The following is a 14253-nucleotide window of genomic DNA, read 5'->3' as shown; positions in this document are numbered from 1 at the left end:
GACAGGGAGAACCCAGCTGAAGCAGGTCTGGTAAAGCAATGAAGGTGTATTTGCTGACCCAGGGTGTCTCACTCTTTCCTTGTGCCCCCCTCTGTCTGCACCTATTCACTTCTCTCCTGTACTTAGACTGTAAATTCTTTGCAGCAGGAATGATCTGTTTGTTCTGTGTTTGTACGGGGCCTAGTGCAATGGGGTCCTGGTCTCCGACTGGGGCTTTTATGGGCTATGGCAGTACTAATATCATCAACCCTAATAATCATTTGTAAAGAAAGGGTTTGATCTGAGGAACAGCAATTTGCTCACCAAGAAACCCTGTTGTTTTTAGGGCTTCAGATATGTTCTGGTCCCTGTACATAGGCCTAGGCTAGGAACTCCAGCTCACACCTGCTGTGGAACTCGCCCTCCCTGCCCTTGGAGCACAGGGTTTTTGCAAGGTCTTGCCTTTGAACCAGGTGTGGACAACGGTCTCCCTGCGGGGTGTGCGACAGACTGCCTGGGCACTGCAAACAAGCCATGCAGAGCTGCCAACTGGCTGTAAATTAACAGCCAGGCAATAAAAAAAAAAGTACAATTTTCACCCTGTCAGTAAATCTGTCAAGAAATGAAAATGTCCGTAAAATGGGGTGGAAATAAAACCTCTTGTGCTTTGACAGTGAGTGCTGGCGTTCAGAATCCCCTCTTTGTATCCTAACAGGACACGGAGCAGGGCTTTATCCATTGCCTGGTTTCTATTCTGAGCCAGGCCCAAGGAACCCGCCTGATCAATTAACAGCAGCTACAACAATTGCATCCTTCCCCGGGCCTGCGTGCAGACGAGGGGGAGCGGGGCAGCCTTTCCTGCCGTGAGTGGAGCAGGGGCTTTTTAGTGCAAGTTAGCCCGGTCAGTCCGAAAAACCAAACAACCAACTGCAGATCTTCGTGTCGGGACCGACTCACCCCGCAGGGGGGGCGGGGAAGGCAGCTGGGGGCAGGAGCTGCCTTCACACCCAACCACCACCGCCTACAGCGGCGTCTGCACGGGCTCCAGCCTCGGGAGCGGGCGGCTCGGGGGCTGAGCCGGACACGCCGCGCCGGCTGCAGCCGGCATCGCCCGGGGAAGGGCCAGGCGGGGGCCCGGCCGTGCCTAGCCTAGGAAGCGGAAACGGGCGGGCGGAGCCGGTGCATGCAGCCGCCCACGCTTGTTCCGTCCCCGCTGCAGAGCTCCCCGTGTCCCCGCTCCGGAGGGAGATGGCCGCTGCCCGGCTGCTGCAGGCGGGTGAGCCAGGGAGCCGGGCCGGGGCCGCGGGGAGGGGATCCCCACCGAGCCGAGCCGAGCCTCTCTACCCGGGGCTGGGTCGCTCCGGGCCGCGGCAAAGCCCGGCTTTTGGCTCAGGTGTCTGGGCCCTGCCCGCCGGGAGCATGGGAGGGGAAAAAAAATCACCCGGGGCTGGTTAAAAACTGGGCGGGTGGGTTTGTTTTAAAAAGCGGAGCCTGGTTCTGGGCGCTCTGGTGCCCGAGCCACGTCCCCAGCTTTTCTGCCCCAGGCACAGAAGAAGCTTCCCCCCCCCCCCCACGTCTTTAAATGCGCGCCCAGCTTCTCATGCCCTCTCCTGATTCCGGGAGCTGGGGCTTTACGATAAGAAAAAACCCAGCGACCTGGAGACTCGGGGGCCCCCTCCTGCAGGGTTCTGCTGCTGGGGAAACAGGCACCTCTGGGTGGTACCGGCACCAAGCGGCCCACTTCCCGAGCTGCTGGGCCTAACCCTGGCCCCCCGGCCCCCCATGCCCTTTTCCGCCCCAGCCAGGGCGTCTGCTCCTTGCTTTGCTGGAGGAAGAGGGGCTGTTTCTCTTCTTATAGCCTGCCCCGTGCTCCCTGCCCTCTGGGGTGCACACTCCCCACTTCCCAAAGCCTAGCTGGGGGAGAGAATTAGTCCTTGCATGGTTCTTAGAAAACTAGGTCCTGACATTGAGAGAACCTGAGCAAGCCACTTCTCCGCTCTGGGTCTCCGTTTCCCCCTCTGTGAAGTGGGTCTAATATTAACCTGTGGCTCAGGGAGTTGGGAAGCCTTAATGTTTGTGAAGTGCTTTGGGTTCTTCTATAGCTGGGTGCTGCAAAGTATTCTTACTGGGGTCTTTACGTTACTACCTATGGTTAATTTGCCCTTTCTCCCCGTTGGCAGTTCTACCAAGGTTTAGCTGCCGTGGGTCACTGGGGAAAGCTGCTCCCACCACCTCCCAGCTCAGCAGTCGACTTTATGGGACTCTTCTTGCTCCAGAAGAGAATCAGGAGGTGAACCCCAATGGTAAGACTCGTTACCCCACCTACTTTAGGGGAGTGAGAGCAAACCGCCTTTTCGGCGTATACTGTCCAAAGGGAGTTGAATAAAGCCAACCATCCTTCTGTGATAGCCACCAGGTTTGCTTTAAGCCAGAAGATAATGTCCTTCTAAGTTAGGCTGTGTTTACACTGGAGACCTTACAATAGCACAGCTGTAATCAAAGCACCCCCCAACCAGCAACGGTAGTTATGTCAGCAGGAGATGCTCTCCTGTTGACCTAGCACTGTCCACACTGGTGCTTCTGTCGGTGTAGCTTACGTTGGTTGGGGGGGGGGGGGGGTGCTTTTTTTTCACATCCCTGAGCGACTTATGTTTTGCCGACAAAAGTGCTAGTGCAGAAAAAGCTTTAATGAGCACCTCTTCTAAGCCCTGTTGGCTACTTTAGTTTTCAGATTGTATATGCATGTGTTTTCCAGTACATTAGATTCCCCTCTAGCCCATCTGATCATGCACCTAGGAGAGGAAGGAACACTTTGTGGGCAAGGTTTGGAACTGAGAGTCAGGTCTCCTGGGCTCTGCCACAGCCTTCCTGAGAGACCTTGGGAAAGCCACTTAACCTTTCAGTACCTCTGGTTCCTTGTATGTAATGTGAGATAAATAACATGAGTCTTAATGTGTAAAGCACTAAGATATTTGGATGGAAGGGATTGCGTACACGCATTAACTGCCATATACATGCACAAACATTGTGCTTTTATTGGCAGTCCGGTACTAAACAACACGATCTGTTTCACACCACAACCGAACCTTTGTGCTGCACAAACGGGGGGCAGAGATCAAACCTCTATTTGTCCTTCTTTCAGTTATTAATGACAGTCTTATAACTGAGCCCCTCAGACATCCGGACTTCTTCAATGTGAAAGAGCTCTTCTCCCTGAAAGATCTCTTTGATGCTAGAGTGCACTTGGGGCACAAAAAAGGTTGCCGTCATAGGTAAGTGACACAACTTTGATATGGAGCTTTGGGCTTGAGCCACTGCCTGTTGAGTCAATGGGAACAGGCTTCGGATCAGGTCTTCCGTGAAAAGAAGGGTAGGATTATTTGCCCTGTTAAAGTGCCTGCAAGATAGCTCCTTCCTAATGACTTTAACAATAAATCCATGTTTGACTGTCGTGGTGCAGAGAAGATTACTCCATTTGCTGTCATGCAGGCATGCGGCATTGGAAGCAAAAAGTTTTAGACATTCAGAGATGTCTTCATATTGCAGATATGCTGGGATTCCAGTGTAATGAGCTGAGTGGACAGTTAGTTGGTCTGGAACCAAAATAAGACACAGATCCACCTGAGCGAACCCCTGCCTCTTGAGGCCTGGTGCAGGGATCTGATTGGATGATCAGGGCCTTAACTGCCCCTTCCCTTAAATGGAACACAGGAATTGCCAGACAGGATCAGACCCAAGGTCTGTCTAGCCCAGTGTCCTGTCTGTGACAGCGGCTAGCAGCAGATCCTTCAGAAGAAGGCCCAAGAAGTAATTATGGACTAGCCTGCCTGCTGGGAAATTTTCTCCCTGACTCCCATTCTTGGTGTCCTGGAGAGTTTATGTGGGGGCAGAGAGTGTTGGGAAATGTCAATCAAAAAATAAAAATGCTCCGAGTTCTTCGTGTCCCATTCTCCTTTCCCTCCCATCCCCAGGTTTATGGAACCGTATATCTTTGGCTGCCGCCTTGATCAGGACATTATCGACTTGGACCAGACGGTGGAACACCTCCAGCAGGCTCTGAACTTCACAGCCCATGTCGCCTACCGCAAAGGGATTATCCTCTTCGTCAGCCGCAACCGCCAGTTTGGCCACCTGGTGGATGTCACGGCCAAGGACTGCGGGGAGTACGCCCACACCCGCTATTGGGTGGGGGGTCTGCTGACCAATGCCCACGTCCAGTACGGGACTGGGATTCGCCTGCCTGACCTCCTCATCTTCCTCAGCACCCTGAACAACGTCTTCGAGCCGCACGTCGCCGTTCGGGACGCCGCCAAGATGAACATCCCCACAGTGGGAGTGGTGGACACTAACTGCAACCCCTCCATCATCACGTACCCCATCCCCGGAAATGACGACAGCCCCCTGGCGATGGAACTCTACTGCAGGCTCTTTAAGATGACCATTATCCGGGCAAAGAACAAAAGGAAGCAGATGGAGTTTTTGTATGGACTGAAAAACAAAGCAGACAAAGCAATTAGATCGGCCTCTAACTAGCCCCGTCACAAAATCTGCTAGCTCACGGCTACCACGAGGGTGATCAGGTTACCTGCCCGGCTTCTTTAACTTGCCGGTAACATGCATTGGGCTTGGATGGGAGGGAGCGAGGGATGGGAATGCTGGCTCCTGCCAGGGTCTGATCCAACTCCTATTGAAGGCAGGCAGTGGAAGTATGAACATGAACTTCAATGAGACTTGGATTGGGTCCTAGGAGAGAGGCCCTGGGCCTGCTCTTGAGGCGGAGATCCCATGTGATGGCAGCCCACACTCTGTCGTAGCACTTCTGTGCTCATCTGTGATTCTTAACTTGGCAAACAAAACAAGATGTGTGGATTTGTCAATGAATATCACTCACCTGTGGGTGCTGCTTCCCCTCCCCCCAAAGAATCCTCACCCGGAGCAACTAGAACTATGAAAAGCTAAATAAGATGGGTACATCCAGTTTGGTTTGTTTGTATTTGCCTCTTATTTGCAAGGAGGAATATATAAAGCATCTGTCTTGTCATTTTTTTTCCCGCCCCCTTAAACTTATTGTGATCTGAATTAGAAAAACTGTTCCCATCCCTTCTCCTCCCACTTTTCTCCTCTGTATGAAAAAATAAAATATTCCTTCCTTTTCATATGCAAGTGTGTTTTCTTAACTGAAAGATGAGAAATCCCTTACAGAAATATACCTTAACTGAATGTCATTGGTTGGGGGAGAGAAAAGGTGTCTATGGGCTAATCGGTGCCAAGTCTGAGTCAAGTGTTATGTCGCAGGCTGAGAATAAATTGTATCATATGATCCTAAAATATAGCTGGTAAAATCTCTACTCCTTAAAGTGTTATCAACTTGAAATCTGGTGAGTTTTTAAAAAATGAGTTAAGTAGTTTCAGGTTCTAAACTTGTTCCTGAGTTTTTCCTGTTTTTGGGAAATGGGCCTCATTTTTGTAGCTTGAAAATCATAAATATGGCCATATTGAGTCAGACCAATGGTCCATCTAGCCCAACTGGCCAGTGCCAGATGCTTCAGAGGGAATGAACAGAGCTGGGCAATTATTGAGTGATCCATCCTGTCGTCCAGTCCCAGCTCCTGACTGTTAAAGGTTTAGGGACACACGGAACATGGGGTTGCACCCTGACCACTTGTTCCTACCCTTAAACCAGTTACTGATCCATGAGAGGACCTTCCCACTTATCCTTTGACTGCTTAGTTGTCAAAGGTTTTCTGAAAATCCAAGTACACTATATCAACTTGTTGACTCCTTCAAAGAATCCTAATAGATTGGTGAAATCTGGTTTCCCTTTATAAAAGCCAGGTTGACTTTTGCCCAACATATCCTGTTTATCTATGTGTCTGAACTTTTTTTTTCTTTACTATAGTTTCAATTAATTTGCCTGGTATGAAAAGACTGGCTTCTAGGCTTAGTATTTGAACCATTCTGTTTCTTTTAACACCAGTGGCACGATCTGTGTTTGGTTTGGTTTGGACAAGCACAATTGGATCAGTGGTCTCTGTAGGCCATTGCTTTTCAAAGCAGCCTCCCCATTCATTCCAAGAGGAAGGTGTGTTTAGTAAATGCTCCGATGCATGGGCACTCCTTGAATATGGAAATGGCGCACAGGTCTTACTCATGCCCCACAGACCAGCTTCGTATTGGCGCTGAGTCCATCACCCTCAGCGCAGCTCCCTTCTCCTATGCATGCACATGGAGATATTCCAGGGGTAGAATCACATCCTCTCGTTCCTGGGCAGGAATGGGTCTCTAATCCAGCCTTACTCCGCTTCTCCTTCCTCTCCCATGCTGGTCACCTGCTTCTTTCCTCCCCTGCCTTTACAGATCCCTCTCCAGCGTCGCCAGCTCTTGGGAGATGGGGCGTTTCTCTTAACGCTCCATCTCCGGGGATGTCATGGGGTTTGCTGAGGCACTCACCAGTGTCGGGTGTTGGTTTCTTTAAAGGAAAGCTGTGTGTCTAGCCTGCATGACCGGGGAAGGCAGCCGGGATATGTGAGCCCTAAAAGCTTAACCATCAAGAGGGGCAATAAAAAACCCCAAACAAACCACCTGCGATCCTGAATGTGGTTATGGGGTTGAGCCAGGCTCCTGCCTTTTAAATGCTGGGGTTTGGCCATAGTGCCCCCCCCCCTTTTTTTTTTTGGCCTTCTCCCCCACCAGCCACGCTGATTCCCTTTCTCTCCTCTTCCTCCTCTTCTTCCCATATTCCTGGCCGCTCTCCGCCCCATGCTGAGCCTGACCCCAAGGGCCTGCCCTGAACTCGCTGCGCTTCACACTCCTGTCCAGCAGGGGGAGTGTGTCTGAGGCCACGAGGCAGCTGCCGGCCGAGGGAGGCCGGGCTTCTTGTCCCTCTCGGGCTCCCGTCCCGTCGGGCTGATCTATATAAGGGAGAGGCGGGCGGCAGTTCTCCCCTTTGTCTTTCAGTTGTCGGCGGCGAGTGGTAAGTGGAGTAAAGTGAGGGGCGGCTGGGTCCGACCCGACCCTCGCTCTGAAGGGGGGAGCCGGATCGGACCGGACCGGACCCTGCCTCGGAGCCTCCCCTCCTGGTCCTTTGGCTGCGCTCAGCGGTTACCCCGGGGCAAGTCTCCGCGGGGCCCGACTGTCCCCCCTCCCCCACCCTCCGGCCCGTCTCCGTTCCCGCCCCCGATGTGTCTTTGGGGTGTGTCTTCCCTAGGATCCAAGATACCCTTCCCCGGACTAGGGCTAGACATGTCCTCGCCCGCTGGGTGCCCCACCAAGTCCCCCCACACACACCCCCACACACATGCCGCTTGCTGTAGGGACCCTGGTGTGGGGAGGGTGAAGGGCCTCGCAAGCAGAGAAGTTTTTGTCCCGTACCGGCACCGAGCTGGTCCTTGGCCCGTGGGTCACGGGGTGGGGGTCGCTGAGGAGGTTGGCCAGGTTGTGTCCCTGAGTCCCAGGGCCTGGTGGGGAGCTGGCAGCAGAAGAGGAGCAATGGTCTCGAGTTGCAGTGGGGAAGGTCTAGGCTGGAGATGAGGAAAGACTTCTTCACCAGGGAGGTGGGGAGCTGGGTTACCCAGGGAGGTGGTGGAATCTCCATTTTAGAGGTTTCATCCTGAAAATGAGAAGTGGGCTGAGTGTGAATCTAGCCTAGTACAAGGTTCTCTAAATATGGTGGTCTCTGAAACACGTGCTGATTAGCAGAGTTTGAGTGAGCTGCAATTCATTATTTGCAGCTGCTAAATTACACTGAAAATACATTAAATGCTTTTCAGCTTACTTTTCCTGTAGGTCTCAGAGGTACCTTGTATGAATACAAATGGGCAGGGAGCTGTCCAGGAGATAATCACTGCATTAAAACTCTGACCCACACAATGTTGAGCAATCCTCACTTAGCAATTAAGATACAAAGAGTAGTGCACCTACTTGAGAGTCGCTTCTGGCCAGAAAAAATTCTGAATCCTAAAATCTCAGACTGTAACCAGTCTTAGGGGAAATTCTCTTAAGAAAGTATGAGGTGTTATATATACACCCAGACACACACACACAAATGAGTGCATAAAGAAATGTTTTAGTTTGTTTTGTTGATTCAGTTTTTGCATCAGAATCTTCACTAGTGTAATTAAATCTTCGTAATTTGCCATTTATGTATGCACCCTTCGATATTAGATGGGTCCCTGCCCTGAAGTATGCATGGTGGCTACTGTGTCATCTTTGTTCATTAAGTGGCAGAGAGCAAGAGGCTATGTCTACATTCAGTGTTCTGAAACTCGTGAACAGTCTGAATGATTAATAGCCAGACATAATTTATAAATAGACTTGCTTTTTTGGAGGCACATGAGAAACCGGATAAGTCTCAGACCTCTCCCATTTTGAACTTCATTGATCAAAGAATATCTTGTACTACAGTGGGAAAGCACTAAAAATATGAGGAGCATTGTCTGTGTTTATCCTTTAACATTATAGAATCCACTTCGTAAATATTCCTATACCCATTTCATAGTTGGGAAACTGAGGCATGGAGAGATTCATTTATCTATGGTCATGTAACAAGTTAGTGGCATTACTGAGAATAGATCCCAGAAGTCCTGACTCCTAGTCCACAGCTCTAACCACTAGATTAATTTCTCCATATTTTTCATATGGAATTGGCTTTTTAGTTCTTTGCTCCTGTTCTCCAATTTTGAGAACTGATTCAAACTTTCAAATGATCTCCATCTAGTCAGATGCGCTGGTCAGGTCAGTCAAGGAAGATGTCTTGTAAAGAACCATTCTTATCTTGCTGTGAGACTGGTGGAGAGTATAATTAACCACAAAGATGTACCTTTTTTATCCTCGTAAGGTGGCTATTTGGTTATATTTCTTTAGTTTAGCTTTACTACCAAACTGCTCTCAGCATCACACTGATACCCAAATAGTCAGCCTTTGAAGCATATCTAAATGGGTATTATAAATGCTCTATTTATTTTCTGGGTTTTTTTATTGCTGTTTTTACAGAGGGGAAAATGTGAATACTGCAAACCCCAAGAGATTTTCTCCTAGAGCTGAGGTGAGCATCATTTCATGCAGGGGGGTCACTACATTCTCGTAGATCTATGCCCCTAAAGGCGTTGCAGATGTGGCTGCCATGCCATGTTTGTGTCATCAGGTGGCAGAGAGGAAGAGGCTGTGTCTACGCTCAGTGTTCTGAAACCATGAGCACTCAGAATGATTAGCAGCCTGACATTATTTTATTTTTTTTCTTTATTGTTTAATATAAATGTTGTGTTCAGTGAAAGATTTCACTGGATTCAGAGCTGTGGAGTTGTAAGTTCTCTATTGAGTGCAGGAACACGGACAATTTTTTTCTTGCCTGTGGAACTGCGCCCACATATCGCCTTATAAGGGAATGACATAGTTTTAAGCCATATCATCCTATAAGGAAAGGGCAAAGGTGCAAGTCACACTACCTGACCGGTGCCTGACCAGCAAGTGCCCGGCAATATGTAAGCATTTGGTTGGCTAGATGCCAAGTGATAAGGTTATGTGGCAAATGATAGCCAGTGGTCACAAGGTGTAGCAAACTTGCATGTGGAAAACTATAAAACCTAGAAGCCAAGCAATGGTAGCTAGAGAGAAAGAAGAATCACCCGGCACCGAGCATTTTAAGCGTGTCAGTTCAGTAGGCTGACGCACCTTTACTAGCCTGCTTCACTACAGACTGATCACTCAAAGCGATACTCTTCCATCTGCAGAATCCAAGGCAACGGTCATTGAAGTTTGGCCAGCATGATAAGTTATTGCTTAAGCGTTGTAAGTATGAACTAACTGTTATTTGTTGTTTGCGTTGTAAACCCTCTTGGGGAACTCCAAAACCGGGCACCCTAGTGTCACGAAGTGACAGCCTTGTGTTGATCCTGCGAGATCATTAACGCAGAAGTCTTGGGTGGCGCACTTTGTCTTTTCGCGCACGGAGTTCCCCTGAACTTTCGCTATCATTTGTTTAAAATAAAAACTTACTGGTTAAGAAAATAAGCCTCGTCACTGTCTCCTTGACCTCCCGTATCCTATAAACCGAACCTTTCCCGGTGCCTTTGGGTGCCGACTTTACATTGCCCTGCCCTGCCCTGCCAATGTGTCCACCTCTGTGAGCAAGAAGGTAATTGCTCTCTCTACCCATTCAGTTGGTGCAAATTGTGGTGATGCCTTTTGCAACGTGGACACTTGTCCTACGTTGGACTGACACCTACTGATCTATTGTGAATTAGCCATTAAACTGCTATCTGCCGGTAACCATTTTTATTTACTACCAGTTGGAGGTGAATTTGAATCAGCAGCCTAGAATTGATGAGTATGGCATTCCACCTGTACCACTCCCCCTCAATCATTTGCTCCCCCTCCCATGTTGTTGCTTCTAAAATAGCTTAAAGGGGAAGAAGAATGTCTTCTGTGAAACTTCGCTGTTTTGTTCAGTAAGAGTGGGGAGCTCTAACCTTTTTTATGTGCCATTGTGACCTGGAGTTTCCGTGCACTACAATTTAGTCAATATTTGTCAATCTTTAAAATTATAGGTGTAGTTGCCCTGATATTTCACTCTGCAGAGTGGGATCCCTTAGTGGAGATAAATGCCCATCTAGCACATCATTCCCCGCCTGCCCTCCATTTGTTACAGAATGTTATATTTGCAGAGATGAGCCTGAATCCAAACTCTGCTTCTCTGAACTCTGAAATATCCTAGATTCAAACATTGTAGCTCATTTCCATCTCTCTTGTTTTGTAATTCCTTTTCATGTCAAGTTTTAGAATGATTAGAATTGTTGTACAATGTGTTTTGTCTTTTTGTGGTAAAAAAATCTAAAGATACCACCATGGTCCAAGAAGCCAGCATCTGAGAGGTGAGGTGAGCATGGAGACTGTGTATCCTAAATAGTACTTCCATGTACCAGAGACCATCAGCTAAACCCTTGTCTAGACTAGGAATTGGAATATGTTTGCTAAGAATGTCGACAGCCTGGAGTGTAGTGTAGACAAGACTGTGTACCTTTAACGCATGTTAAACTGGCTAAGTTTGACAAATGTTATATGTGCATTGCCTTGTCTACACTAGCCTGTTAGCATGTGGAAGCTAACTCCTTCCAAATGCTGGTCTAGACAAGCCCTTGATGTGCATCTTTACAATCAAATACAATTATAAGCTGCAAAATGGCAGGTATTTGCATTGGTTTGGTTGCAGAGGGATGGTGGGAGAGAGATGAGAGCCCTCAGAGGAGCTGCTCATGAGATTCAGAAGCTATTTGAGTTTTTTTAAAGTACCCTGTGTTTTGCACAACAGTAAGTGGACAGAGGGGTGGTGATGTGTCGATTTCATTCTCGTGCTTGAGATCCTACTTTTATTGCTTCTTTGATTTATTTGAGGAGGAATCACTACTTCTCTTCAGCATCGTACATGTTAATAGTCCCATGCCCCTAGAGGCATTACACATGTGGTTGTCATGCCGTGTTTCTGTCATCAGGTGGCAGAGAGGAAGAGGCTGTGTCTACGCTCAGTGTTCTGAAACCTGTGAGCATTCAGAACAATTAGTAGCCTGACATTGTTTCCAAGTATACCTGCTTTCTCCAAAGAAAAAACAGTTTGAAAGACAGTTAAAAGTGCACTGATTTTATCTGTGTCAGGAGAAGGCCCTATATCATTCTTTGTATGCAAGGAGAAATAGAAGTGACTTCCATTCTCAGGAACTCCTGAATCCTATTCTTGATTTAGGCACTGTCTTCTGTGGCCTTGGGGAAATCACCATTTGGTGTCAGTTCTGCCATCTGTAAATTGGGGATAACATTTTAATACCCTTCTTGAGTTTTGTAAGGGTTAATATTTGTAAAGCACTTTGAAGACAAAGAACTTATAATGCTAAGAATTACAGTCAGGATTTTAAAAAATGGGTGCCTATTAAGTTCCTGCTTCAAAAATACCTGAGCGATTTAGGAAGAAAATTGACATTGTGGAGTTTAGATGGAATTGTTTTGTAATTAAAAAAAAATAGCCACTCCCAAGTTCTTATTTAGGCATCTAAATAGGCAGCTGATTTTCAGAACACCCAGCTCCCAACTTTAATATTTTTACTTTCTATGTGCTAAGCAGGTGGTTTGGTTAGGGAAGAGGATTCCATGTGACTTTGGGCTTGTCTGCATGTGCAGTTGTAAGGTAAGGTGTGAAGTTATACTGCTACAGTTATACACGTAACTCTTCAGGTGGGAGGGACCCACTTTTGCTGGAAGAAGAGTGACTTTTTCCAGTTTATCTAATGTCTCTTTGGCAACAGTTTAAGCTATATGGGAAAAGACATGCTTATTCCAGGATAAGAATGTCTACATGAGAAGTGATCCCAGTATTACCTATAGCAGTCTAATTATACATAGTTGTGATGCTTAATTTTCCCGTGTAGACAAGCCACAACTAATGCTTTCTATTCAAATGTTAATCCATTAGCTTCAGTTCTGGGTTTGTGGGGTACACATGCTAATGAAAAACCAAAGAGAGAAGTTCTGGTTATATATGAATTGAAGTAGAAACATTTGGGACTATTTTGTTGGCATACATAGTGGTTGAATTATGCAGGTTACACAGTGTCCAAAGAAGGGGAGTAAGCAAATGATGTATGAATTCTAGGAATATTGCTGAGTTCATGTAGTGCCTGCATGCAAATAAAATAGCAATTCGGTGGATTTTATATATGAATGCATAATTTTAAACTAGGGAGAATCTCTGAGAAATATTTTAAAAGCAGTGCCTTGCTTTGCCAATGTTTGATATTCTGCCTCCTTTTCACAGTTGCTTATGAGGAGGACAGCACTGATTTCCTCTGAAATTGTTTAACATAAATGCTGTTGAAAGTAAGTCTTATGGCATCCTTTAGCACCAGGAATCAAATATTCCAGGCATGACATAAGTCACCACAACTGCTGGTGCCCGCGAGTTGGAGTACAAATAACTGATGTTTAAGGGACATCATGGTAAGGTTCTTTAAAAAATCTTATTTATAAAAGAACTTGTCCTTCTCTATGTTACTAATAAACTGTTAGATTTTAAGCCTTTTTCATTTTTAAGCATCTAATTTACCTTCCACCATTTTTGCTGATTGCCTCCCATTCCCCCCACTGTCCCTAATTCAAATTGGACAGTAAAACTAGATTGGTAGTTTCACTTTTATTGTAATCAATTTCACTTTCTGGTTCTCTGCAACACTGTGCTTGTGCATGTGTTTCGGTTACTTAGTCTGAAGAGGATTTTTAAATTCAATCTGTAAACTATTTTCATGGAATTGAAAACTTTCTGAATGCATTTCTGTTTGTACCTTATACTTCTTACAACCTTCATTTTGGATCTAAACTCCTGGACTATATCCCTTTAATTTTGAGAAACACTCCAAATTTATTTCTGCATAGATTGTGTCCATCTTTGTTTTTTAAGCCTTAAAGAAAAACTTAGTGACTGGAAAACAGACCTATAATGCATAGGTTATTTCAGTTAGAACAATGATGTTCATACGTCATTGTCCATGGGGTTTGGGCTGGAACGCTCCTCCCTAATGTAGAAAACTGAGTCAGTTAGAGCTCTCATATTTTATGTTTTATACTTAAATTTTAATATTTTAAGCACTGTTAAATTCATGTGCACACAAGCAGAACTACATTACTTTTATCATCATATTTACTGGTAACAGCAACTACCTTTGAAACCTGTCTCCGACGTTTATGTGTTAACACTGCTTAACCCTGTGGCACAAGACAAGTCCCTCACTAGTGCATTAACATTGTGGAGACATGTTAGTCTCTAAGTTCAGATGGCTAAAGTAGATGGTTGCTACTTCAGTTAGCTCAGTTGGCAGGGCTACATGTTTAAAATTTCCTTTTACCGTTGACTGTTAATCAGTTACTGCTCCGGTGAGATGTAAATATGACTGCAGTGTTGTCTTTATGCCAGAAGGAGGCAGACAGGAAGCATTGGTTGCTTTGAGTCTGCCCTTAAAGAAGGGATGCAGGTGTTCATAGCAGCTAAACAGTGTACATTTGGGCGGGGGATGACTGTTTTCTTTGCATCAGACTCTTCTGTAGACATTGGATTTGTGGTAAGGTTTTTAAACAACCATTTCAGCAAATGAAAATCACTTATCTTTTAAAGTAATCTGCACATTTAAGGACTGTTCGGTTTCAAATTAAATTGGCCTTAATGCATTAATATAGCAGTTAACTTGTAAGACAAAGTTATTCAAGCACAGCATTTCTCACGTCTCAACAATAAAATTA

The 14253-nt window shown here is 46.5% G+C and overlaps 1 protein-coding gene, 1 long non-coding RNA gene and 4 other non-coding genes across 6 annotated transcripts; all 6 read left to right on the top strand.

Moving 5' to 3' along the window:
- The first annotated feature begins 278 nt into the window (after window positions 1–278).
- On the top strand, window positions 279–5135 carry MRPS2 (mitochondrial ribosomal protein S2). Its single transcript, XM_067541836.1, has 4 exons — window positions 279–1255; window positions 2160–2282; window positions 3122–3251; window positions 3951–5135. Exons 1-4 carry the CDS (start codon window positions 1228–1230, stop codon window positions 4510–4512), a joined length of 843 nt encoding a protein of 280 aa, XP_067397937.1. The 5' UTR covers window positions 279–1227; the 3' UTR covers window positions 4513–5135.
- A 1734-nt stretch (window positions 5136–6869) lies between these two features.
- Window positions 6870–9969, top strand: LOC137148800 (uncharacterized). Its single transcript, XR_010918590.1, has 3 exons — window positions 6870–6952; window positions 8971–9022; window positions 9708–9969. It is a non-coding gene; the product is annotated as an uncharacterized lncRNA (long non-coding RNA).
- LOC137148969 (small nucleolar RNA SNORA17) lies at window positions 8150–8278 on the top strand. Its single transcript, XR_010918627.1, has one exon. It is a non-coding gene; the product is annotated as a small nucleolar RNA SNORA17 (small nucleolar RNA).
- Window positions 9068–9200, top strand: LOC137148968 (small nucleolar RNA SNORA17). Its single transcript, XR_010918626.1, has one exon. It is a non-coding gene; the product is annotated as a small nucleolar RNA SNORA17 (small nucleolar RNA).
- Window positions 9970–11411: 1442 nt separating the features above from the next.
- On the top strand, window positions 11412–11546 carry LOC137148967 (small nucleolar RNA SNORA43). Its single transcript, XR_010918625.1, has one exon. It is a non-coding gene; the product is annotated as a small nucleolar RNA SNORA43 (small nucleolar RNA).
- A 2335-nt stretch (window positions 11547–13881) lies between these two features.
- On the top strand, window positions 13882–14010 carry LOC137148970 (small nucleolar RNA SNORA17). Its single transcript, XR_010918628.1, has one exon. It is a non-coding gene; the product is annotated as a small nucleolar RNA SNORA17 (small nucleolar RNA).
- Window positions 14011–14253: the final 243 nt, after the last annotated feature.

Source organism: Emydura macquarii, unplaced genomic scaffold (assembly GCF_026122565.2).
Source record: "Emydura macquarii macquarii isolate MOO-44397 ecotype Brisbane River unplaced genomic scaffold, CSIRO-AGI_Emac_v2 contig_691, whole genome shotgun sequence".
Classification (NCBI taxonomy): Eukaryota; Metazoa; Chordata; order Testudines; family Chelidae; genus Emydura; species Emydura macquarii.
Note: the sequence above shows the minus strand (reverse complement) of the source record. Positions and strands in the feature narration are given on the sequence as shown.

Excerpts from the sequence above, each read along its gene's own strand:
- MRPS2 (XM_067541836.1), top strand. The coding sequence starts at position 1,228 with ATGGCCGCTGCCCGGCTGCTGCAGGCGG. Across the intron at positions 1,256-2,159 it reads TGCCCGGCTGCTGCAGGCGG|TTCTACCAAGGTTTAGCTGC; the intron begins GTGAGCCAGGGA and ends CCCCGTTGGCAG. Across the intron at positions 3,252-3,950 it reads AAAAAAGGTTGCCGTCATAG|GTTTATGGAACCGTATATCT; the intron begins GTAAGTGACACA and ends TCCCATCCCCAG.